The sequence below is a fragment of the Bos indicus x Bos taurus genome, chromosome 16 (genome assembly GCF_003369695.1).
Source record: "Bos indicus x Bos taurus breed Angus x Brahman F1 hybrid chromosome 16, Bos_hybrid_MaternalHap_v2.0, whole genome shotgun sequence".
In the NCBI taxonomy this organism is placed as follows: domain Eukaryota; kingdom Metazoa; phylum Chordata; class Mammalia; order Artiodactyla; family Bovidae; genus Bos; species Bos indicus x Bos taurus.
The window spans coordinates 50,125,713-50,151,900 of record NC_040091.1 but is presented as its reverse complement, the minus strand read 5'-3'; the positions used below and the strand labels follow the sequence as shown (position 1 = coordinate 50,151,900).

The window sequence follows — 26,188 nt, the reverse complement described above, 5'->3', positions numbered from 1 at the left end:
GTGGACCGCATTTTGTCAGAACTCTTCGCTTTGACGTGTCGTGGGTGGCCCTGCACGATGTGGCTCAGAGCTTCACTGGGTTACGCAAGCCCCGTTGCCATGACAAGGTTGTGATCATGAAGGGACATCCCTACTAGTTATTGTAACTGGAAGTTTCTATAAGAGGGTTTAAACTTTGCATTTGATTTCCCTCATAGTTGTTGGACTATTCAGATTTTCTCTTTTTCTCCCTGTCAGTTTTGGTAAGTTTTTGTTTTTTAGAAAATTGTCCATTATATCCAAACTGTCACATTAACTGGTGTAATGTTGTTCATAACATTTTTTTTAACCTTTCTGATATTTGTAGGCTCTGTGACGTGTCCCCTTTCATACCTGAGATTGGCAATTTGTGTTTTTTTCCCCCTCTCTTTAAAAAAAATCTTGATTGGTCTTGCTAAGAGTAATGAGTTTACTAATTTCTAGAACAAACTCTTAGTTTTATTGTTTTCTCTTTTGGATATTTGATTCATTTCACTCGCTGATTTACACTGTTATCTTTATTACATTCTTTCCTTCTACTTTCTTTGGGTTTAATTTGCTGTGCTCTCTTCCCAGTTCTTGAAACAGAAGGTTAAATAATTGATTTTGCACACTCTCTCCTCTTCTTTATATGCATTTGGAGCTAGAAACTTCCTGCTAAGCACTACTTTTGGTGGTTCACCAGCCCTCCAACTTAACATGTCCATAGTCAAATCCTTAGATGTGTTCACGTGTTCAGGTACTCCCAGCGAGTTGGGGGGAAAAGCAGAAGCAAGATGTAGATTGCTATGTGGAGTCTGACACCACCCATGTGACCGATGTGGGGTGTCACACCCCCCCCTCCCGACCCTGGCCACCTGCGGCTCCCCTGGTGTTAGTGCTGAAGTCCCACATCCTGGGAACCCCTCTTTCCTGGACAGCCTGACCTGGCTGGTCACCCTGCATTTACATAAATTTAGGTCTCCTGCATGCAGGCAGATTCTTTACTGTCTGAGCCACCAGGGAAGCCCCAGGAATACATACAAACAATAAATATGCCATTAGGAAGTGAAAGTCAGACACCCAGAAATCGGAAGGACCCTGCGGATTCTGGCAGTGGGAGGCTCTGGGGAGGGAGGAGGTCCGCACGTCGCTTGCTGCAAGCAGACCGTCTATTTCTGTAACAAAGGGAAACTGGAGGCAAACATGATAAAAATGTAAGAGCCACTATTGTGGGTGGAGGGTACAGCAAGCTGGCTCTGGAATCTTCTGAAAACAGAAGGGAGGGCTTAGAGGAGGTGGCTCTAAGGAAGTCGCTGACCCCGACATACTGAAGAGGGCACCCCAGAGCCATGAAGGAGGGAAGTGTGAACTGGGCTCTCACAGCTGAGAAGCTACCATTTGCAAAAATGAGCAGTGGGAAAGGACCCAGATCAAACCATAAATAAAGCTGTTAAAAGAGAAAAAGGGAACAGAATAAATACAATTCATATAGACAGTAAAACACGCCAGAGAGATGTGCCCACAGAGAATTGAAAATTGCAATGTGATCATTCAAAGTGAGCTTAACAGACTTGAAAAAATAATACAACATATGAAAAAACAGATCAGAATCTCAAGAAGTCAGAAGTGAGGGATTAAAATTTAGGAAAGGGGACTTCCCCAGCAGTCTGGTGGTTAGGACTCTGTGCTTCCAATGCAGGAAGAGTTGGATCCCTGGTTGAGGGGCTAAGATCCCACAGACTGTGTGGTATGGCCAAAATAAAAAAACCCACAAACGACTCAGGAAAGGATTATAAATAAAAGAAATATAGAAACAGAAACTCAGAAGGGAGCCATGAATAAAGAAACACGGAAGATAATTCTTTAAGAGAAAGAAGAGATAAGTGTGGAAATATTTAAAAAAATGATGAGGGACTTCCTTGGTGATCCAGTGGATAAGACTTCAGGCTCCCAGAGCAGGCGGCCCGGGTTCCACCCCTGGTAAGGGGGCTGGATCCCACATGCCGCAAGTAAAGATCGTGCATGCCATAATGAAGATTGAAGATCCCACATACCACAACGAAGGATATTTGGGCCAGAGTGAGGAAAGCAGGAGAGACTCCATCTTAAAGACAGGATGTAAACTGGGCCTGAAGCCTGCCCAAGAGTGAGGAAAACTGTTGCTAATGAAAACCAGGTCTCCTGGAGACTTCCCTCCCTACAGATGGCAAACAGAGTTTGTAGTTGAGGTCAGGCTGCCCCTGTTAGGTTAACCATGTAGACATTCCCCCTTGATGTATACTCATTGTCTCTCCCCACTTTAACCTTAATTGTTTGTTCTCCTAGCACATACTTGTTGTAAAACTCAGTCATATACAACAAAGAGGTTGCTAACACGTAACCAGTCATGTGGTGGTGGTGGTGGGGGTAATAAAACTGGGCCTCTCAGAAACATCAGGGTACTTGTTGGGAACTGATTCCCCTTGGACCCGCTGGTGTAATAAACCATACTCCCCTGTCCTGAGTGTCCTCTGAGGTGTGTTTGAGACTCCGGATTCCACAACAAGCCCAAATAATAAAGAAACTGTATTTTTAAAATGATGGAAAGGATCCAAGAAAAAGTGGCAAAAGTGAACAAAGCCAAGACAAGTCATTATATTTACTTCAGGAGGCTCCCAGGAGGAAAACCAAAGGACAAGAATAAAGCAAATGTTTTAAGTTTTAAGACTAAAATTCTAGGAAGTGTTCCTGAAATTAAAAAAAAAAAGATTTGAAAAGCACCATGTACCTGAGAAAATCAGTTGATAACAACCAACACAAAGTGTGTTCTTATAAAATTACTGGATTTTAGATAAGAAGCTGTTGTTCAGTCACACAGTCGTGTCTGACTCTTTACAACCCCAAGGACTGCAGCAGACCAGGCTGCCCTGTCCTTCACCATCTCCCAGAGTTTGCTCAAACTCACATCCATTGAGTCGACGATGCCATCCAACCATCTCATCGTCTGTTATCCCTTCTCCTCTTGCCCTCAATCTTTCCCAGCATCAGGGTCTTTTCCAATGAGTCCGTTCTTCGCATCAGGTGGCCAAAGGATTGGAGCTTCAGCTTCAGCATCAGTCCTTCCAATGAACATTCAGGATTGATTTCCTTTAGGGTTGACTGGTTTGACCTCCTTAATATCCAAAAGACTCTCTAAAGTCTTATCCAGCACCATAGTTCGAAAGCATCAATTCTTCAGTGCTCAGTCTTCTTTACATTCCAACTCTCATATCCATACCTGACCAGTGGAAAAAACAGTGCTTTGATGACAGGGACCTTTGTTGACAAAGTGATATCTCTGCTTTTTACTAGGCTGTCTAGGTTTGTCATAGCTTTTCTCCCAAGGAGCAAACATCTTTTAATTTCATGGCTGCAATCAGCATCCACAATGATTTTGGAGCCCAAGAAAAATGAAATCTGTCACTGTTTCCATTTTTTTCCCCATCCCACTCCAGTACTCTTGCCTGGAAAATCCCATGGATGAAGGAGCCTGGTGGGCTGCAGTCCATGGGGTCGCGAAGAGTCGGACACACTGAGCGACTTCACTTTCACTTTTCACTTTCATACATTGGAGAAGGAAACGGCAACCCACTCCAGTGTTCTTGCCAGGAGAATCCCAGGGACGGGGGAGCCTGGTGGGTTGCCGTCTCTGGGTTCGCACAGAGTTGGACATGACTGAAGCAACTTAGCAGCAGCAGCAGCAGCAGCAGAGTTTTGCCAAGAGAATGCACTGGTCATAGCAAACACCCTCTTCCAACAACACAAGAGAAGACTCTACACATGGACATCATGAGATGGTCATCACCAAAATCAGATTGATTATATTCTTTGCAGCCAAAGATGGAGAAGCTCTATACAGTCAGCAAAAACAAGACTGGGAGCTGACTGTGGCTCAGATCATGAACTCCTTATTGCCAAATTCAGACTGAAATTGAAGAAAGTAGGGAAAACCACTAGACCATTCAGGTATGACCTAAATCAAATCCCTTATGATTATACAGTGGAAGTGAGAAATAGATTTAAGGGACTAGATCTGATAGACAGAGTGCCTGGTGAAGTATGGATGGAGGTTCGTGACATTGTACAGGAGACAGGGATCAAGATCACCCCCATGGAAAAGAAATGCAAAAAAGCAAAATGGCTGTCTGGGGAGGCCTTACAAATAGCTGTGAAAAGAAGAGAAGCAAAAAGCAAAGGAGAAAAGGAAAGATATAAGCATCTGAATGCAGAGTTCCAAAGAATAGCAAGAAGAGATAAGAAAGCCTTCCTCAGTGATCAATGCAAATAAATAGAGGAAAACAACAGAATGGGAAAGACTAGAGAGCTCTTCAAGAAAATTAGAGATACCAAGGGAACATTTCATGCAAAGATGGGCTTGATAAAGGACAGAAATAGTATGGATGTAACAGAAGCAGAAGATAGTAAGAAGAGGTGGCAAGAATACACAGAAGAACTGTACAAAAAAGATCTTCATGACCAAGATAATCATGATGGTGTGATCACTCACCTAGAGCCAGACATCCTGGAATGTGAAGTCAAGTGGGCCTTAGAAAGCATCACTACAAACAAAGCTAGTGGAGGTGATGGAATTCCAGTTGAGCTCTTTCAAATCCTGAAAGATGATGCTGTGAAAGTGCTGCACTCAATATGCCAGCAAATTTGGAAAACTCAGCAGTGGCCACAGGACTGGAAAAGGTCAGTTTTCATTCCAATCCCAAAGAAAGGCAATGCCAAAGAATGCTCAAACTACCTCACAATTGCACTCATCTCACATGCTAGTAAAGTAATGCTCAAAATCCAACAAGCCAGGCTTCAGCAATACATGAACTGTGAACTTCAAGCTGGTTTTAGAAAAGGCAGAGGAACCAGTGACCAAATTGCCAACATCCGCTGGATCATCAAAAAAGCAAGAGAGTTCCAGAAAAGCATCTATTTCTGCTTTATTCACTATGCCAAAGCCTTTGACTGTGTGGATCACAATAAACTGTGGAAAATTCTGAAAGAGATGGGAATACCAGGCCACCTGACCTGCCTCTTGAGAAACCTATATGCAGGTCAGGAAGCAACAGTTAGAACTGGACATGGAACAACAGACTGGTTCCAAATAGGAAAAGGAGTACATCAAGGCTGTATATTGTCACCCTGCTTATTTAACTTATATGCAGAGTACATCATGAGAAACGCTGGGCTGGAAGAAGCACAAGCTGGAATCAAGATTGCCAGGAGAAATATCGATAACCTCAGATATGTAGATGACACCACTCATATGGCAGAAAGTGAAGAGGAACTCAAAAGCCTCTTGATGAAAGTGAAAGAGGAGAGTGAAAAAGTTGGCTTAAAGCTCAACATTCAGAAAACGAAGATCATGGCATCTGGTCCCATCACTTCATGGGAAATAGATGGAGAAACAGTGGAAACAGTGTCAGACTTTGTTTTTTTGGGCTCCAAAATCACTGCAGATGGTGATTGCAGCCATGAAATTAAAAGACGCTTACTCCTTGGAAGGAAAGTTATGACGAACCCAGATAGCATATTCAAAAGCAAAGACATTACTTTGCCAACAAAGGTCCGTCTCGTCAAGGCTATGGTTTTTCCAGTGGTCATGTATGGATGTGAGAGTTGGACTGTGAAGAAAGTGAGTGCTGAAGAATTGATGCCTTTGAACTGTGGTGTTGGAGAAGACTCTTGAGAGTCCCTTGGACTGCAAGAAGATCCAACCAGTCCATTCTGAAGGACATCAGCCCTGGGTGTTCTTTGGAAGGAATGATGCTAAAGCTGAAACTCCAGTACTTTGGCCACCTCATGAAGAGTTGACTCATTGGAAAAGACCTTGATGCTGGGAGGGATTGAGGGCAGAAGGAGAAGGGGACGACAGAGGATGAGATGACTGGATGGCATCATTGACTCGATGGACGTGAGTTGAGTGAACTCCGGGAGTTGGTGATGGACAGGGAGGCCTGGTGAGCTGCAGTTCATGGGGTCGCAAAGAGTCGGACACGACTGAGTGACTGAACTGAACTGAACTGATTTGCCATGAAGTGATGGGACTGAATGCCATGATCTTAGTTTTTTGACTGTTGAATTTCAAGCCAGCTTTTTCACGTTCCTCTTTCACTTTCATCAAGAGGCTCTTTAGTTTCTGTTTGTTTTCTGACATTAGGGTGGTGTCATTTGCATATCTGAGATTACTGATATTTCTCCTGGCAATGTTGATTCTAGCTTGAGCTTCATCCAGCCTGCCATTTTGAATGATGTACTCTGCATGAGCAGGGTGACAATATACAGCCTTGATGTACTTCTTTCCTAATTTTGGACCAGTCCATTATTCCATGTCTGGTTCTTTACTTCTTGACTTGCATACAGGTTTCTTAGGAGGCAAGTAACGTGGTCTGGTCTCCTCTCTCTTTAAGAATTTTCCACAGTTTGTTGCGATCCACACAGTCAAAGGCTTTAGTCAATGAAGCAGAAGTAGATGTTTTTCTGGAATTCCCTTGATTTCTCTATGAAGAAGTAGGTCCCTTAAATACTGGGTTGCCATCAGACTGGTACAGACACATTTTATTCCAGAAGAGAGTGGATACGCTAATGTGTTAGTATTTAAGGTACTCAGGAAATAAAAGGTTTTTTCAGGTAAATAGACTTTCAGGTGTAAAGGCTGTGCAGAGTTTCCCCAGTTTGGGGGGTGGGCTCTGCCCTCTGCTACTGTCTCAGTGATGCCGCTGGAGTGACTGGAAGCCCTTTAGCTTCATGCTGTATCTCACACCTGATGCAATGATTCATCAAAGTAAAACATAAATGCACAAGTAAGATGTAAATTTGTAAAAGTTTTATAAGAAACCTTTGTGACTTTAGGTTAGGGAAAAACATTCTTAGATATGATACCAAACTCAAGATCCAAAAACAAAAAGTTGATAAAGGGGACTTGTTATTCAGTCAGTCATGTCCAACTCTTTACAACCCCATGGACTGCAGCACGCCAGGCTTCCCTGTCCTTTATCATTTCCCGGAGTTTGCTCAAACTCATTTCCATTGAGTCAGTGATGCCATCCAACCCTCTCATCCTCTGTCAGCCCCTTCTCCTCTTTCCCTCCCTTCTCCTCTTTCCCTCAGTCTTTCCCAGCATCAAGGTCTCTTCCAGTGAGTTGGCGCTTCACTTCAGGTGGCCTAAGTATTGGAGCTTTAGCTTCAGCATCAGTCCTTCCAATGAATATTCAGGACTGATTTTCTTTGGGATTGACTGGTTTTATCTCCTTGCAGTCCAAAGGACTCTCAAGAGTCTTCTCCAACACCACAGCTCAAAAGCATCAATTCTTTGGCATTCAGCCTTCTTTACATCCAGCTCCTCATATGGCTGCTGGAAAAGCCATAGCTTTGACTATATGGACTTTTGTTGGCAAAGTAATGTCTCTATTTTTTTAATATGTTGTCTAGGTTTGTCATAGCTTCTTTTCCAAGAAGGAAGCGTCTTTTAATTGTGTGGCTGCAGTCACCATCTGCAATGATTTTGGAGCCCAAGAAAATAAAGTCGCTCACTGTTTCCATTGTTTCTGCATCTATTTGCCATGAAGTGATGGGACCAGATGTTATGATTTTTGTGTTTTGAATGTTGAGTTTTAAGCCAGCTTTTTCACTCTCCTCTGTCACCTTCATCAAGAGGCTCTTTAGTTCCTCTTCGCTTTCTGCCATAAGGGTAGTGTCATCTGTATATTGAGGCAATCTTGATTCCAGCTTGTGCTTCATCCAGTCCAGCATTTTGCATGATGTATGAGATCAAACCAGTCAATCCTAAAGGAAATCAGTCCTGAATATTCATTGGATGGACTGATGCTGAAGCTGAAGCTCCAATACTTTGGGCACCTGATGCGAAGAACTGACTCACTGGAAAAGACCCTGATGCTGGGAAAGATTGAAGGCAGGAGGAGAAGGGGCAACAGACAAACTGAACTGAACTCTGCATATAAGTTTAATAAGCAGGGTGAAAATATACAGTCTTGATGTATTTCTTTCCCAATCACTCAAAGTTAAAAATTTTTGCTTTACGAGAAGACAGTGTGAAGAGATTGAGACAAGCCACCAGGGAAATTTTTTGCAAATCTGACAAGAAACTTCTATCAGAGTATATAAATAACACTCAAAACTCCATAAAAACCCTGATTTTAAAAAATAGACAAAAGACCTAAAAATACTTCTCACTAAAAAGATACACGGATGGCAAATAAGCTCCAAGCTGTCAGTCGTTGGAAACACGAGTTAGTGAGACACTGTCACACACCTCTGAGGATGCCTCTCCATCCAGCAGACAAGGAAACCTGACATTACCCACAGCTGGAAGGGGTGCAGCAGCCAGACACCCGGACGTTATGGGGGAGAACATAAAATTGAAAAGAAACTGACGTTGTGACCTGGCAACTCCCCTCCTAGACACTAAGCAATGGGCGATGAGAACTCGGGCTTACACAGAAACCTGCTGGGGACCTGTGCCAAACTCAGTGTCCTTCGCAGGTGGGCCGCACGGACACGTTTCCAGCGGCTGGGGGCTGTGGCGGAGGGCCTAGGGGAGGGGAGGCAGAACGCGGGCTTTAGAGCCCTGGCATCCAGGTAGGGGTGGGGCGATTCAGCTCAGTCTTCAAGGTAGAGCCAACAGGCCTTACTGATGACTTAGCTGTGCGAGTGGAGGTAAGGAGTCAGGACGGGGTCATGCTTGTGGCCGGTGCTCAGGCGGCAGTGCTGGGCACGGGTCCAGCTCTCAGGTCTGGGAGCCCATGGGCAGCCATGCTCTGTGGGGGGCAGTGGGGTGGGGGTGTGTGTGCCACTGGGTCTCTCTGGACTCCCGATCACTGCTTTATTCCCTGAGGCCTCACAGTTTTACCATTGCTAGCCTTTCCAAGGTGGCTCTTGGATAAGCTTTTGGAAATTTCAATTTACTTGTAGGTAGTTCTTGAAGAAAATTAAATACTCATTCAATCGACAGACATCTAAGGAGCTTCTGCCATAGGCTGGAGCCCATTCTGGGCACTGAGATTATTTTTCAACCATCCTTTCTCATGGGGCTATTTTCCAGAGGCTGAGAGTTGTGAACAAGCCCAAGAGGGGCCCAGCCCAGGGTGGGTCACTAGAGCTGAGGGGAAAGGCGGGTGGGGGGGCTGCAGCTGGGCAGAGCCTGTACCTGGGTTTCCTCCAGGGGTTCTCGCTCTGCACTGGCTCCTTAAAATCACCACCTGTAGACCCCTTCCAGCTTCCCCTCAGCCACTCACCTGGCCGGAGGGTGCTAACCCTCCCTCCACCCCATGCCCCAGGGCTGCCAGGCCCCCAGCCAGGACCAAAGAGCAGACAGGAGAGGAAGGGAAGGAGGGGACAGGTGGGCTGGCTCCACGAGGGGTTGGCCTGACACCAGGAGGGTGTCCCAGCATGTTCCTCCCTGGAGGCTGATGATTGAGAATCAGCAAGAGCTGGCCCTCGTGCCAGACCCTGTCGTCTAGTCCATTTCCCCCTGCTCCCTGCCTTCTCAGCCCCAGTTCTCAGGGTGGACACGGAGGCCGGGGACCAGCCCATCACACAGTGCATAAGGGCAGGTGGGGCTTGTGCCCAGGGGATGCTCTGCACACTCATGCATGCTCACAGGTGCATGCACACATGTGCACATCTCACACACCTGCAAGGTGGGCCTGGACCCAGGTGTGCAGACCTAGGTCAGAGCTCTCTGAGGTTGCTACTGCCGCCCAGCCCTGTAGTCAGCCTGGCTAGCCAGGGGCTGCCACTCCCAGCTGGCTGCCCAGGCCCTGCACTCCTGTCAGGCTCACCGATTAATCTCTGACTTGCAGATGAGCTCAAAGTTGTACTCCTTGGCCTTGGTGGGCTGAAAGATCACATCAAGCTGTAGCGTTTCCAGTGGCAGGATTGTCCCGAACCCGTCGTTGGGCTGGATGTCCACAAACTGGCAAAAGGAAGACCATGGATGGCAAAGCGAAAATGAGGTGACCTTCCAGGGAGTGCCACGGGGAGCAACGTGGATGGGAGTGTGGCAGAGCACAAACAAATGTGTGTCTGGTGACATGTGTGTAAATGCATTACGTGGGTGTGAGTCTGTCTCTGTGTATGTGATCATGTGTGCAAGTGAGAGGGTGGTGTGTTTATGTGTGTCTGCATGCATGTGAGCACAGGTATGTGTGTCTATGTGTGTATGAGTGTGTGTGCATGCATGTGAGCACAGGTGTATGAGGCTGTGTACTGAGTGTGTACATGCGTGTGAACACAGTTGTGAGTATATGAGTGTGTGCATATGAGAACACATGTATGAGTGTGTATGAGTGCATACATGAATGTGAGCATAGGTGTATGTGAGTGTATATATGTGTGCATGCATGTGAGCACAGGTGTATGTGAGTATGTGTGTGTACATGTGAGCACAAGGCTATGTGTGTACATGCATGTGAGCACAGGTGTATGAGTGTGTGTATGAGTGCGTGCATGCATGTGAGCACAGGTATATGTGAGTTTGTGTGTGTGCATGTGAGCACAGGGCTATGTGTGTACATGCATGTAAGCACTGGTGTATGTGAGTATATGAATGTGTGTGCATGCATGTGAGCACAGGTGTATGAGGCTGTGTATTGAGTGTGTACATGTGTGTGAACACAGGTGTGAGTATATGAGTGTGTGTGCATATGAGAACACATGTATGAGTGTGTATGAGTGCATACATGAATGTGAGCACAGGTGTATGAGTGTGTGTATGAGTGTGTACATGCATGTGAGCACAGGTGTATGAGTGTGTGTATGAGTGTGTACATGTATGTGAACACAGGTGTATGTGAGTTTGTGTGTGTGCATGTGAGCACAGGGCTATGTGTGTACATGCATGTAAGCACAGGTGTATGTGAGTATATGAATGTGTGTGCATGCATGTGAGCACAGGTGAGTATGTGAGTGTGTCTGCATACATGGGGGTAGACAATGGGTCTCTGGTGGGGCAGCCCGGAGGACTGAGGGAAGCCAGGCCTGGGCCTCTCTTGGCTGCCCTGCAGGGCCAGGCAGGCCAGAGTCTCAGGAGGGAGGGAGGGGAGAGAACTCTGGGTGCTGTGCATGCAGCAGGTGGAGAGAGCTCGAGAGGGGCAGGTTGAGGTGGGGACAGCCAGATACCCTGGCTGAGGTCCCTGGGAGTGAGCGTGGAGTCTGCAGGTGGGTGAGGCCTGGCCAGGCACCAGGACTCAGGGTAGCAGCCCCTCGTCCCTCACTGCCCAGTACCTCCCACTCTGACCACATGAGCGAGGTACCTTGGGGAGTCCAACGAACCCAAACTCCTGGGGCAGGAGGGAATGATTGCAGAGGCTGATTTGGGTCCTGATGGCCTCGTAGATGGTACAGTAGCCAAAGTCCAGCCCTGCGGGGCTGAGCTCCAGGTCCGAGGTGGTGACTACAGCATGGACAGTAAACCCCACGGGTTTGATCTGAAGTGCAGAGGGCAGGGCCATTAGGTCATTGCGGTCAGTTAGGGAAATGTCTCCAAAACTGAGAAGAACCCCGGTCCTGCTGTGAGCTGGCGGCTGACTCTGCACCTTTCACGGACACATCTGCTTCCTGTTGGCCTCAGCATGGCATGGGCAGCACAGGGGGGCAGTGGGCCGGAGGGTATGTGTGCACACACATGTGCATCTGTGCATCTGCTTGTCGGTGCATTGTGAACTCACATGATGACATGTGTACCGAGGATGTGCACACCCTGGACACCTGGGTCTGGATTGTAGGAACACGAGGGTCTGGGTGTCCCGGGGACAGCCCCGCCCACCCAGGACAGCACTGGGGCCTCTTGGATCCACAAGCCCCTCCCTCTGTCTCCCCTGTGCAGGGGCTGCTAGGGCAAGACCGGAGGCCGGTGAAGATGGGCTCCAAGAGCCAGGCCAGAACAGCTCTGCTCCCCCAGGGTGCCCGGCATCCAGATGAGCCCCACACAGACCTGGTCAGCCACCCGGATAGTCATCGGGGCCTCCAGAACCCTGGTCTCCTTGTCAAAATACTTCCCTGCATCTTCTGGGAGGGAGTGTCTGCAAGAGACAGGGGGCACTTGAATGTTCTTTTCCCCTTTATATTTGAGAAATGACAAAAGGCTCAACTGTGAGGGTGCCAGAGTCATGGGGTACACAGAAGATCAGAAATACGGGAGCCTGGGGTTGGCTTCCTGCTGTGACTCAGGACCGCCCCCCCCCCCTCCCCCCGACCCGGGAGGAGCGGCGCCCTGCTGGGCACATCACCTGGGCAGGAACTTGAGCTGCACTGAGTAGGACGACAGGGCCTGGATGTAGCCAGTCTCAGGCAGGAGCTCCACGTGGCCCCGCAGCTCCTTGCACACCTCGAACTTTAGGCGCAACGCGGCCTTCGACCTGCAGCATCCAAGGGAGGGCCGGACAGCGACTTGAGGTCAGTCCTTGCCCCACAGGGCCCAGTGCACCCCCTCCAGGCACAGCCCTGCCGGGCACAGCCCCCACCCTCCAGCCCCACTGTCGGACAGGCTTCAGAGCCCTGCTCACAGGGGCAGGTTTTCCTGAAATGACATTGGCTGAGGAATCCTTACAAATAAAAACATCACAACTGAAAGTCGCCCTGGTCGGTTTTTAGAACCTGAGTGTTTTCTGGGAAGCGCCTCACAGGCCGGGGGTCAGGGAGAGGGGGCCCTGTTCCTCCTGGAGTTCTGCCATTCCCCACTCAGGCACAGGCTCTCTTGCAGGACGCTCAGGAGGCCCCAGGTGGCCAGGCCTTGGCCTTGGTGACGGCAGCTTCCCCAATTTTTGTCCTTGCTTTCAACTCAGGACCAGCCGGAGAAAGCCAGGCGTGCCCCCAGTCAACCACGTGGGCCACAGCCCCATTAGGACACCCCCTCCCCACCTGCTCTCCAGTCTCCAGAAAGAGAGGCAGTGGGTGAGCTGCCCTAGGCCTGTTAAGGAGACCGCCCCTGGGCCATCAGGGACCCCAGGCCATGGTCCAGAGCCTCTCAGGCCTCCCGGTGTCTCCTTAACCGCCCGGGGTGATTCTCACAGTCCCTCTGCATGGGGAACCCAGGGCCGATCGGGACCCTGAGTGACCCATGGGCTCCTGAGATTGCAAAGGAAGGTCTCTCTTCTCTCAACTTTGACCTCTGGCCCCAGTGTCACCCAGCACTGAATGTCCCCTACCATGAAAGGTGTTCAGACTGGGCCCTCCCACCCTGGTTTCTGCTGTGGCTGGGTTCCCCTCAGGCAACTACAACCAGGGTCTTTGTGAACTCACTCCCTTGCTACCTCTGTACCCATAAAACTGGTAATAACATTGAATTCTAAAATCATTCAACAAACCTAAGAGGTCGAGTGCGTGCCTCAGGGGACAGGCTGAGAAAGCAGAGCTCCCGTGCTCCGTGTCCCCCCATCCACCCCAGGGGTGGACACACTTTGCATTGAGGTAAACTGACCAGACCCTGTTAAACCCTGGTTTCCCAAACAATCCATCTGAAACCTGCTCCGAGACCCCAGCCTCCGGGAAAAGCAGGTCACCTGATGTTTGCAGCACTGACATCTGGGGACCCAGCAGCCGGCAGGTGCCAGCCTAATTGCACCCAGGCTGACATCGCCCCCACTTCCGGAGAGAAGCAGGACCCTGGGTACAGCAGCTGGCCAAGTACAGGTGTGTTTGGTTAGTGAAGATCCACTAAGCTCTAACTGTTGGGTTTGCCTCTTTTTTCCACTTAATTGAACTTTAGTTAAAAAAAAAAAGAAAGGGAGAGTAAAAAAGAAATGACAACCGTGGTGTCTGGACACCCTTGCAAAGCTCTGTGAATGAAACATGCTTCTTTTCTCAGAACTCTACCCATGTTCCTTCAGAGGACCAGCCCCCTCTTCTGTCTGTGTCTGCGAGGGGCCTGACCTGGTGTGCGGGGTGCCGATCCCCCCACAGACAGGGGTGATGACACCGATTTATCCTCACGGTCCTGGAAGTCAGGTCCAGACACCGTGTCCCAGGGCTGAAACCCAGCTGCAGGCAGGGCTGGTTCCCCCGGAGGCTCCACAGAGAACGCTCTCCTGGCTTTTCTGGTTTCTGGAGATGCCACGTCCCTTGGTTTGTGGCCCCTCTTCCATTTTCAAGGCCAGCAGCCCAGCAACTGTCAGCCTCTGTCTGACGCTGACCCTCAGGCTTCCATCCTATGACAGCTCTGGGGTCCCAGTGGGCTCTCAGGGCAATCCCTGGAGACCCCCACCTTGAGGTATCGGATCTCACCCAGCCAGGGCTCACCGCGTGTGGACGAGGATCGAGTCCTGGTACAGCCGATCATACATGCAGATCTTCAGGTCTACGTTGGGCTTTGGCACCCAGACAGGCACATCGATAGCCACGCCGACGACTTTGAAATATAACTGAATTTGAACACGAAAATCCAATAACACGCATGTTCATCAGCAGAGCAGACAGTGCTTGTGAGCGCTAACACAGAGCTCAGAGCATGATCTGTAATTCCTAAAAGTACCATGTGCCCAGTCGTGTCTGACTCTGTGCAACCCCAAGGACTGTAGTCCGCCAGGCTCCTTTGTCTATGGGATTTTCTCCAGGCAAGAATACTGGAGTGGTTTGCCATGGCCTTCCCCAGGGGATCTTCTAAACCCAGGGACAGAACCTGTCTCTTGCATCTCCTGCACTGGCAGGCGGGTTCTTTACCGCTAGTGCCACCTGGGAAGTCCCAGCTGTTACAAGTATTGGAAGGTTAATAATTACACTGGCCATTGGGACTTCCCTGGTGGTCCAGTGGCAAGATTATGCACTCCCAGTGTGGGGGATCCGGGTTGGATCCCTGGTCAGAGAACTAGATCTCACATGCCACAATTAAGACCTGTTGCAGCCAAATAAATATTAAAAAAAAATTAAACTAACCATGTTTTTGAGATCTATGGCAGTTTTCACATTAGATCATTTTTTTTTTGTTGTTAATGAGCAGAGCTCTGTTTATTTTTGGATCATGCTCTGAGGCATGTGGGATCTTAGTTCCCTGACTAGGAACTGAACATTGGCAGTGAGAGCTCAGCATCCTAACCACTGAACTTCCTAACCAGGGAAGTCCTTCACGTCATATAATTATTTTAAAAAGTCTTTATTGGATTTGTTACAATTGGATTTATTGCTTCTGTTTTATGTTTTGGTGTGTTTTTTTTGGCCACGAGGCATGTGAGATTTTAGTTCCCTGATCAAGGGTCAAACCCCACACTCCCTGCATTGGAAGGTGGATTCTTAACCACTGGACCACCAGGGAGGTCCCCACATCATATAATTTAAATAATCCTGTTTATTTTCAAAATTTTTAAACATGAGAAGGTAGACTTGTACAATGGGTTTTCACAAACGTGTCATGCAGCTTCCTAAATATCCACATTTTTAGCGGTTTAGAAAAACCCTTTTGCTACAAAATCGTGTGTCACACAGGCTGTGCACATGGTCAACACAGATGGAAGCTCAGGTCTCTCAAGGGCCCAGACACAGAGGTGCTTCTCCCTGCAGTCAGACCCCGAGTCCTGGTCTCAGAGCTGGGCTTTGTGGGTGTCTTGCCAGGTGAGTGTGTGCACAGCAGCCCCCCCAGGGTAGCGCCAGGGACCGCCAACCCACAAGACTGTGTGGGGGGCGTTCCTTCCTACCACCTGCAGGACTGTGACCTCAGAACACAGCTGGACCAGATCCGAGGCCACTGGGTCACTGAAACACAGCCCATTTCCAGGGCCAGAGACAGACCAGACAGAATAAACAGAAAGCAGGTCCAGGGAGATGGAGCTGCTGGGGCAGTTGGGAGAGGGTTTGAGGACAAAGGCAACCTCTTCTGTCAGAGGCAGCAGGGGTGGGCTGGGGCAGTGGCTGAGAGGCTCAGAGGCCCCAAGCAGCATCCTGGCGGCAGGGCCAGGCAGGTCACAGAGAGGCCGGTCTTGCCAGCACCTGAATCAGCTCCAGGCGAGCAGATGGACTCAGGGGGTGACACGTGACAAATGAGGGTGAAGAAAGACCCAGGCCTCGGAGTTCAGACTTCCACGAAGGAGGGCAAGGAAGCCCCCATCTACAGCAGAGCCAGCAGGGTGGGAAAGAGAGGCCTGGACATGGGAGGGGGGCTGTCCTCATGGGAAGATGGCAGCAGTGCCCCCAGACCCCTGGATGGGAAGGGGCTGCAGGCTGGCAGATTCCAGACCTGTCATAAGGGGCCTGGTCTCAGGAAAACAGGCAGGCAGGATGGGGAGCCCATACCCCTGCTCACCCAAGGAGGCTGAGAGCTGCACAGTGGCTGCGTGTGTGTCCCCAGTTCTGGTTGGGAGAGGTCAGTGCGTGGGGAGCAGTCAAGGTGTTCACTGCCTGCCTCACTCAGCAGGGCCCCCATGGGCTGGCACATGCTTGATTCAAAGTCACAGCCCCAGCCAGGCTGTCCTCTCTTGAGTGGTCGGTTACCCAGCACTGGCCCGTGTTCCTTCCCGTCACAGAGCAGGGGCTCTGTGGGGTCCTGTAGGGTACCAGGGGGCTCCATGGGGTCCTGTAGGGTTCTCTGAGGCTCTGTGGAACTCCAATTGGTACTACTGACAGGGGGCAGTGTGAGTATTGTGGAACACTATGGGGTACTGTAGGGCACGTCCCATTCCTTGGGGTTTCTGTTCAAACAAATGAGTGTCTTGTCTCAAATCTCTGGCCGCTGAATAGGAATCATGGCAGAGCAGAGACTTCCGAAGCAGTGAGGAGAGGACAGTGCAGTGAGCACAGATGCATCAACTGGTCACAGCTGGAAAGAGATCACCTGCCCGGAAACATGGACCATGGTGTCAGGTCAGAACTCCTAAAGCAGTGGCAGCAGGTTCAGAGGAGATTCTAATAATTCCAGTGAAACTTAAGTGTTATGGAGACACTGAAGGCCAAGAAAGAGGGTCAGTAAGACGGACACAATGTCACACTGTATTTCGGTCATAAGGAAGTGCTGGCCGAGTGTCCTGCTGGGCACAGTCTGTCCTGGAGGGTTTTCCTCTTCCATTTAAGAAGTAGCAAGTCATGTGGGATTTGGGGGCTGAAAGTGGAGGGGACTGTTCATGGAATGGAAAGTAGAATTTCCAAATAACAGGAAGAAAAGGAATAAGTAGCAACTTGATTAAACCAACCAAAACAAGAAAATTGAAAGTGAGGAAATAATATCATAAAATGGATAGTCAATACAACTAATGGAAGAAGTAAAACAAAGTGTATCAGTGTTTTGGAGATTAATTCTTTGTCATTTGTAGTAACAGTGGTGAGAATGGGCACTCTTGTCTTGTTCCTGATTTTAGAGGTAATGCTTTCAATTTTTTGAGAAATGTCTGTTTAGCTCTTTTGCCCACTTTTTGATTGGGTTGTTCATTTTTCTGGTATTGAGCTGCATGAGCTGCTTGCATATTTTGGAGATTAAGTGTGTCAGTATTATGCTGTGAACACACTGGAGTGTCCCCATAAAGGCAGACAGCATTAGTTGGATCCATAGAAAAAACCTGGCTCCTTAAAATACATACAGAGTAAAAAAAGGATGAATATGGGAGGGGACACAGGGAAATGAGGCTAAGGGGAAGCAGAGGAGAGCAGGGTGGCTCTATCATTATCGTGGGAGCAGCTGTTGTTAGAGATGTCTGAGCAGCAGGGGGGAAGAGGTCTGTTTGGTTCTGGCGGAAGGTATAGTTTACTATAAGAAAACAACCACAAACCCTCATGCATCAAACAATAAGGCAGTTGTACAGAGCCCTCTGTGAGGCATGTAAGGAGAACTTGTCAAAGGTTGGGTCACAGGGAAGGTGGACATGCGGAAGGAACATGGAGGGATGCCAAAGCACCTTGAAAGAGAGGAATGGAGCTGGAGGATTCACCCTTTCTGACTCCAGACTATACTGCAAAGCTACAGTCATCAAAACTGCATGGCACTGGTGCAAAAAACAGGCACACAGACCAATGGAACAGGATAAAGAGCCCAGAAATAAACCCATGTACCTATGGTTACCTAATTTATGACAAAGGAGAAAAGAACATACAATGGAGAAAAGACAGTCTCTTTAATAAATGGTGCTGGGAAAACTGGACAGCTACAAGTAAAAGAGTGCAATTAGAACATTCTCTAACACCACATCAAAAATAAACTCAAAATGGACTAAATTCCTAAATGTAAGACCAGAAACCATTAAACTTCTAGAAGAAAACATAGGCAGGACACTCTTTGCCATAAATTGCAGCAATATTTTTTTTGGATTTGTGTCTGAAGGCAAAGGAAATAAAAGCAAAAACAAACAAATGGGACTTAATGAAGCATAAAAGCTTTTGCACAGGAAAGGAAACCATTGAGAAAACTGAAAAGACAAAACAAAAACCAAAAAAAACAAAAAAAACCATGAAAAGACAACCTACTGAATAGGAGAAAATGTTTGCAAATGATATGACTGATAAGAGATTAATATTCAAAATATAGGGTTGGCCAGAAAGTTCCTTTGGTTTTTCTGTAATATAGGCCCCATATGGTTGGGTGGATGGAAGGTGGAGGGCGGGACCCCATGCCTGGGGAGCAGCATGGTACTCACAGTTGGGCACTGCTGATTCTTAAACACAACCTTGAAACTGTTCTGGACCGTTCCCGGGACAATCGGGGTGAAGATGACGGGCACCTTGATGGAGCTGAAGGGGCCTATGTCCCCCTCTGTTGTCTGCAGGGAAGAGAGGCGGAAGGCTGGTCAGCCTTCACATTCTGGACAGGTACCTCCCATGGCCTCACCATGGCCAATCACTGTGTGGTGGGAGGTGGCAGCAGCCATGTGTGCACTTGCTCTCCTGATGACCCGGGCCTTGCACACACACGTGAACACACATGGATGCACACACATGCACACATGTGGACACACACACACGGACACACACACATGTACCACATGGACACACGTGCACACACACGTGGACCCCACCCCCACCCCTGCCGCTCTGGCTAGTGAGGCCCTACACGGAAGTCTCCTCTGTGCTCAACAGGGGCACCCAGGCCTGCCTCTTTGGCTCTGGGTCTGACCTAGCCCAGCTGGGGATGGGGTGGCCAGATACGGGCTGAGATAGCTAATCGCCCAGAGGCTACAAGTCCGATGACCAGACTAGTCTCATCCAGCTCTGGTCAGATGGACAGGCCATCCCAGGGCTGGAGGAAGGCAGGCCTTGCTGACCTCTCCCAGCGAGAACTCCATCTGTTCCTCATTGAGAGGTATAGTCATGATGGTGGTCAAGGTCACGCCCTCTGATTCTGGAAGAGAAGGGGGTTCACAGGTGAGGCTGGCCAGGCCAGGAGAGCTGGGGCACCAGGGCCCCTTCCTCTCCCAGACCAGGTGCTGTCCTGGAGTCTGTGGAGGCCACCCCAGCCCTCCTGAACAGATACCTCATCCTGACAATATCACGTGCTGCCCTCCCACCTGTCCCCAGGGCTGGCGAGGGCCCTCACATGGGGCACCCTGACCCAGGCAGGGCCCCCCCCTTCCCCCTGACCCAGGTCTGCAAAGAAGGGCCACTTGGTGGCACAGGAGGACCAGAGTGGAGTGGGGTTGTGCCCCAGGCCTGGGCAGGGTGTCCTGACCCTTCTGCGCCAGGACAGGGGTCACAGGGCTGTAGGGTCAGTGCAGGTAGACAGCCTGGCTCGTTGGCACAAGGGGCTGTCACTGTGGCCCCAGGTTAACGTGGATGTGTTTCCACTCTCACAGCTCCCATGGCCATCTCCTGCATGGGGGCCTTGGGAACTCAGGGACCCCCAACTTCAATGCCATGTATGGTCCCAGGCCTGGGGTTTCTTGGGTGGACTCAGACAGTGGTCACTGTGGCTTCTGGAGTGGGAGGCCTAGGTGGGAGAAGGTCCTGAGTTGCTCAAAATGGCCTAAGAGCAGCATGTCTGAGAGAGGACAGCAGAGAAACATGGGGAAGCTAGGTGGACCATCTGAGGCTTTGCTTCAAGGCAGGAGGAGCTGAAAGTGGACTCGAGACGTTTGTATTAAGAGGAGAAAATGGTAGAAAGCTGTGTGAGGGCTGGGCCCGGTGGGGTGGGGGGGAGGATGGGGGGCCAGGCTGGGGTGGTAGGGGGAGGGGGGCTGCCAAGTCCTGGAAAGGTAAAACAGTACCCCCTCCAGCCTGTTTTCACAGTTGTTTGGCCTTGTCTGTGTGGATGTGCTCTAAGTGGCTCCTGGAATCTGTCCTCTGGGGCCCTCTGACCCAACCCATAGGCCCTCTGACTGTCACATGGCTGGGACTCAGGGCCTCTGTGCTGAGGGGCCCAGGGCTGCATGCTGAGTGCTGCCTCTCTGCCCATCACATGGCTGGGACTCAGGGAACCTGTGCCAAGGAGCCCAGGGCTGTATGCTGAGCGCAGGCCATGGGCCCAGCTCACCGATGGGGTGCCCCTCCTCCTGCTCCTTCACGTCCAGCTTTCCAGACTCCTTCTGGCTTGGTACATCTGTAGGAGATGACTCATTGCCCTCCATCTGATGCTCAGAAAAACTGGTGGTGAATTTATCATACAAACTTTTGTCTTCATACGTGAAGGTACTACTCTGAAAAGAGAACATGATACCTTTAGTGCAGTCCATTTGCCTTTCCCATTAGCTATCCAGATCCACCATCCCTGAGGTGCCACGCTGAGAACCCGGCCATGATCTGGGCTGGGGACCACGGGCTCCTGCATGACCCCCTTGGCAGCTCTCCATTGACCTGTGCTGAGTTTGCCTGGGGCTCAGGGCCTCCTCTAACGCAGGTGGTTTCCTCCTCAGCCCCTTCCTAGAGACTCTGCACACAGGCATGGGGCCGAGTTCCTCCAGGACACCTGCTGCTCTCCACTGTGAGCTTGGGCACCCCCCAGGCTCCAGCCCAGAGCTCTCCTGGCTTTGGCCCAGACCCCTGCAGGCTGAGAGCAGGCTGGCTTCTTCTCTGCTCCTTTCCAAGAGGCCACTGACCCGCAGGCCTCTCCCCTGGGCTCAGGAACAGACTGACTGAGTGCCTGCTGCGTGTGACTCAGGGTCCATGGGGGACCTGCAGGGCATTGTCCTGGTGGAGCTGCCATCCAGCTGCTCAGACGCCCACTGAGACACAGAGCCAGTACCCGTGGAGAGCCTGAGGGCCCGGCCACTTGTCCTCCTTCCATAAGCCTGGCTCCTGCACCCCCTCTTCCCTCATCATCCCATGCTCTGGTTTCACACCCCAGTCCCAACCTCTGTTGCAGCAGCTGGCCCATGTTGCTGTTCAGGGTACCTCTGCCTTCTCCCTCTCCAGGGGAGACCCTTCCAGGACCTTTGCTGAAACCCCTTAATGCAGCAGAGAAAACAGACTAAGTGCTTCTTATAGGAAAGTTTCAACTAATGTATTTTGAGGCAAACTTTCTCTCTCTGTGCTCACCCCCAAATGACCACCACACCCCTTCCCTGACCACTGGCTGTTTTAGAAGTTGTCTCCATGGATGGGGTCCCTCCTGTTTCTGTTTCCTTGGCAGCACATGCACAGCCTTCCCATGAGAGGACCAGGGCCTCCCTCATACTTTTGAGAGAGATGTGGGTGCGGGGCAGGGTTTGCTGAGCTTTTCAGCCTGAGGGGTCTGGGATGCCCCTACTCTGAGAATGCTTGTCCACTGCCTTGCCAACACACGTGACAGGGGACAGTGTCCTGCTGCCAAGGTGTGCTCCCTACAGAGTTCGAGCACTTCCAGATGGACTGGAGGCTGTCCTGCCACCCCTCCTCATCCTGCTCACATCAATAGGCTCCTTTGACTCATGGCCCACTTCACGCTCATGGGACTGTATCTTGGGGCAGGAGATACCACGCGCTGCCCTTGGCTGAGCAGCCACAGCATTGACCAGGAGCAGCGGCACACTCACTAATTTTAGGACCGACTGGGAGGTGTCCATCTCACAAGTCTCTGATGCCAGAAGAAATCTGAACTTGGTGCCCAAGCCCCCAGTGTTGGTCAGCGTGATGGTCCGGATTGCAGTCTCACCCACTGTGTAGCTGCCAAAGTCGATGAGCTCCTTGTCGAGGGACAGCTGTCAGAAGACCTTGAGTGAGCCAGGGTGACCACAGCAGGTCTCCTCTCCCACCTGCCACCCCACAGCCGAGGGGACACGGAGCTCTGACCCCATCCCCACACTCATGGATAAGGTCTGCATCTGGCTCCATGGGGGAGAGGAAAGGTCTCTGCACTGCCCACGAACACAATTCACATGCCAGAAATCATAAACTCGTGTATTGATCATGACATTGGGGAGCACCTGAGTCCAATTTTTAAAAAATCAAGCCAGCTAAAAAGAAGTGAGCTATCAAGCCATAAAAAACATGGAGCAACCTTAGATGTGTATAGCTACATAAGTGAAAGAAGTCTGTTTGAAAAGTTTTCAAACTGTATGATTCCAACTATACAGCATTCTGGAAAAGGCTAAAAAAATTCAATGGTTGTATATTAATAAAAGATTCACCATAGCAGGAAGATATAACAATTATAATCACTTACACATCTGGCAGACTATCAAAAGTACATGAAGCAAGAACTGAGGAAACTGAAGGAGAAATATAGCTCTACAATACTCTTCTCACAATGAACAGAACAACCAGACAGAAGATAAGTAAGGAAATACAGAACTTGAGCAGCACAATAAACCATGGGATCTAACAGATGCACGCAGAACACTTCACCCAACAACAACACATATGTTTTTGTCAGGTGTACACAAGACATTTTCCAGGATTGACCATAAGTTAGGCCACAAAAGACTCAACAGACTTTAAAAGAGAGATATCATACAAAGTATCTTCTCTGACCACAACAGAATACAGCTAAAAATCAAAAACATAAAGAAAACAAGAAAATTCACAAAAGTATGGAAATTAAGCAAAAAATCAAAGAAGAAATCACAAGAGAAATTATAAAATAACTAGAGATGAATGAAAACAAAAACACAATACACCAAAACTCATGGGATGCAGTGGAAGGGTCACTGAAGGGGAAATTTATAGCTATAAAAACTGACATTAATAAATAAGACAGATATAAAACAAACAATTTATGTTTACAACTCAAGAAATTAGGAAAAGAACAAACTAAACTCCAAAACTAGCAGACAAAATAAAATAAGGATCAGAGCAGAGATAAAGTAGAGAATAGAAAAATAATAGAGAAAATTAATGAAACCAAAAGTTGGTTATTCAAAAAGATCAACAAAATTGACAAACTTTTGCCTACATGGACTAAGAAAATAAAGACTCAAAGTAGTAAAATCAGAAATGAAAATGGGGACATTAATACTGATTCTGCAGAAGTAAAAAGGATTCTAAGAAAGTACATGGGCTTCCCTTATGGCTTAGCTGGTAAGAATCCACCTGCAATGCGGGAGACCTGGGTTTGATCCCTGGTTTTGATCCCTGGGTTGGGAAGATCCCCTGGAGAAGGGAAAGGCTACTCACTCCAGTATTCTGGCCTGGAGAATTCCATGGACTGTACAGTCTATGGGGTCGCAAAGAGTCGGCATGACTGAGCGACTTTCACTTTCATTTCAAGAGAGTACTACCCTTGTACCAACAAACTGGATAACCCAGAATTCCTAGAAACACAAAAACCTTCCAACACTAAACCACAAAGAAATAAGACAATTTGAATAGACCTATAACTAGTAAGAAGACTGGTTCCGCAATAAACCATTTCCTGACAAGGCCCTGACCTGATGATCAAAATGTGCATCACAGGGCCCCAGGAGGAGGACAGAAAAGGGCTGGGGGAATATTTAAAAAAAACAATGGCCGAAAAAGAGGGGCAATCGACAGTAACACAATAATAGTGGGGGACTTTAACATCCCACTTACACCAAAGGACAGATCATCAAAACAGAGAATCAATAAGGAAACACAAACCTTAATGAAACATTAGTTCAAGAGGACCTAATTGATATATTCAGGACTTTCCATCCAAATGCAGAAGAATATGCTCTCAAGTGCACATGGAACCAGGATAGACCACATCTTGGGTCACAAATCAAGACTCAGTGAATTTAAGAAAACTGAAATTGTTACCAAGTATTTTCTCTGATCACAACACTGTAAGACTAGATATCAACTACAGGAAAAAAAACTGCAAAAAACAAACTCATGGAGATTAAACAATACATTACTAAATAACAAAGAGGTTACTGAAGAAATAAGAAGGGAAATCAAGATTCCTAGAAACAAATGACAATGAAAACACAAGAACCCAAAATCTATGGGATTCAGCAAAAGCAGCTCTAAGAGGGAAATTTACAGCAATACAATCCTACCTCAAGAAACAAGAAAAGCATCAAATAGACAACCTAACTCTACATCTAAAGCAGCTGGAAAAAGAAGAACAAAAAACCCCAATGTCAGCTGCTGCTGCTGCTAAGTCGCTTCAGTCGTGTCCGACTCTGTACGACTCCATAGACGGTAGCCCACCAGGCTCCCCGTCCCTGGGATTCTCCAGGCAAGAACACTGGAGTGGCTTGCCATTTCCTTCTCCAAGGCATGAAATTGAAAAGTGGAAGTGAAGTTGCCCAGTCGTGTCCAACTCTTCGCGACCCCATGGACTGCAGCCCATCAGGCTCCTCCGTCCAAGGGATTTTCCAGGCAAGAGTACTGGAGTGGGGTGCCATCGCCTTCTCCAATGTCAGCAGAAGGAAATAAATCATAAATTTCAGAGCAGAAATAAAGGAAAAAGAAATGAAGGAAATACTAGCAAAGATTAATAAAACTAAAATCTGGTTCTTTGAGAAGATAAACAAAATTGACAAACCACTAGCCAGACGCATCAAGAAAAAAGAGGGAGAAAAGTCAAATCAACAAAATTAGAAATGAAAAAGGAGAGGTTAAAACAGACAACACAGAATACAAAGGATCATAAAAGAATATTATGAGCAACTGTATACTAACAAAATGGACAACCTAGAGGAAATGCACAGATCATTAGAAAAGTTCAACCTCCCAAGACTGAACCAGGAAGAAATAGAAATTATGAACAAACCAATTACAAACACTGAAATCCAAACAGTGATTAAAAATCTCCCCAAAAACAAAAGCACAGGACCAGATGACTTCACAGGGGACATCTGTAAAACATTTAGAGAAGAGCTAATGCCTATTTTTCTGAAACTCTTCCAAAAAACTGCAGAGGATGGAACACTTCCAAACTCATTCTATGAGGCCCCCATCACCCTGATACCAAAACCAGGCAAAGACAACACAAAAAAAGAAAATTATAGGCAAATATTACTGATGAACATAGATGCAAAAATCCCCCCAAAAATTATAGCAAACATAATTCGACAACATGTTAAAAAGCTCATACACCATGATCAAGTCAGGTTTATTCCAGGGATGCAAGGATTCTTCAATATACACAAATCAATCAATGCAATACACCATATTAACAAACTGAAATATATAAACCATATGATCATCTCAATAGATGCAGAAAAAGACTTCGACAAAATTCAGCACCCATTTATGGTAAAAAACGCTTCAAAAAATGGGCATAGAAGGAACCTCGACGTAGTAAAGGCCATATATGATAAGCCCAAAGCAAACATTATTTCCAATGGTGAAAAACTAAAAGCATTCCCTCCAAGATCAGGAACAAGACAAGGGTGTCCACTCTCACCACTATTATTAAACATAGTTTTGGAAGTTCTAGCTATGACAATTAGAGAAGAAAAAGAAATAAAAAGAATCCAGATCAGAAATGAAGAAGTAAAACTCTCATTGTTTGCAGATGACATGATACTATACATAGAAAACCCAAAAGAAACTATCAGAAAATTACTAGTGAATTCAGCAAAGTCACAGAATACAAGGTCAATCCACAGAAATCACTTATATTCCTATACACTAACAATGAAAAATCAAAAAGAGAACTTGAGGAATCAATCCCATTCACCACTGCAACAAAAAGAATAAAATTTCTAGGAATAAACCTACCTAAGGAGACAAAAGAACTGTATATGGAAAAGTATAAGACACTGATGAAGGAAATCAAAGATGGCATAAACAGATGGAGAGATAGTCCAAGTTCCTGGGTAGGAAGAATCAATATTGTGAAAATGACTATACTACCAGATGCAATCTACAGATTCAATGAGATCCCTATCAGATTATCAATGGCATTTTTCACAGAACTAGA

General features: G+C 48.0%; 1 protein-coding gene across 5 annotated transcripts in view; it reads right to left on the bottom strand.

Annotated features, from left to right (window-relative positions):
- The window catches only part of CFAP74 (cilia and flagella associated protein 74), an 89,360-nt gene that overhangs the window by 11,616 nt on the left and 51,556 nt on the right, over nt 1-26,188 (bottom strand). For all 5 annotated transcript variants that reach the window (XM_027565161.1, XM_027565159.1, XM_027565162.1 and 2 more), the window contains exons 18-26: nt 21,891-22,055; nt 20,414-20,576; nt 19,209-19,285; nt 18,585-18,707; nt 14,275-14,396; nt 12,267-12,395; nt 11,972-12,059; nt 11,292-11,465; nt 9,819-9,952 (exon numbers count right to left, since the gene is read on the bottom strand). In XM_027565161.1, the coding sequence (XP_027420962.1) occupies nt 9,819-9,952; nt 11,292-11,465; nt 11,972-12,059; nt 12,267-12,395; nt 14,275-14,396; nt 18,585-18,707; nt 19,209-19,285; nt 20,414-20,576; nt 21,891-22,055 (1,175 nt within the window). The remainder of the gene's footprint in view (nt 1-9,818; nt 9,953-11,291; nt 11,466-11,971; nt 12,060-12,266; nt 12,396-14,274; nt 14,397-18,584; nt 18,708-19,208; nt 19,286-20,413; nt 20,577-21,890; nt 22,056-26,188) is intronic.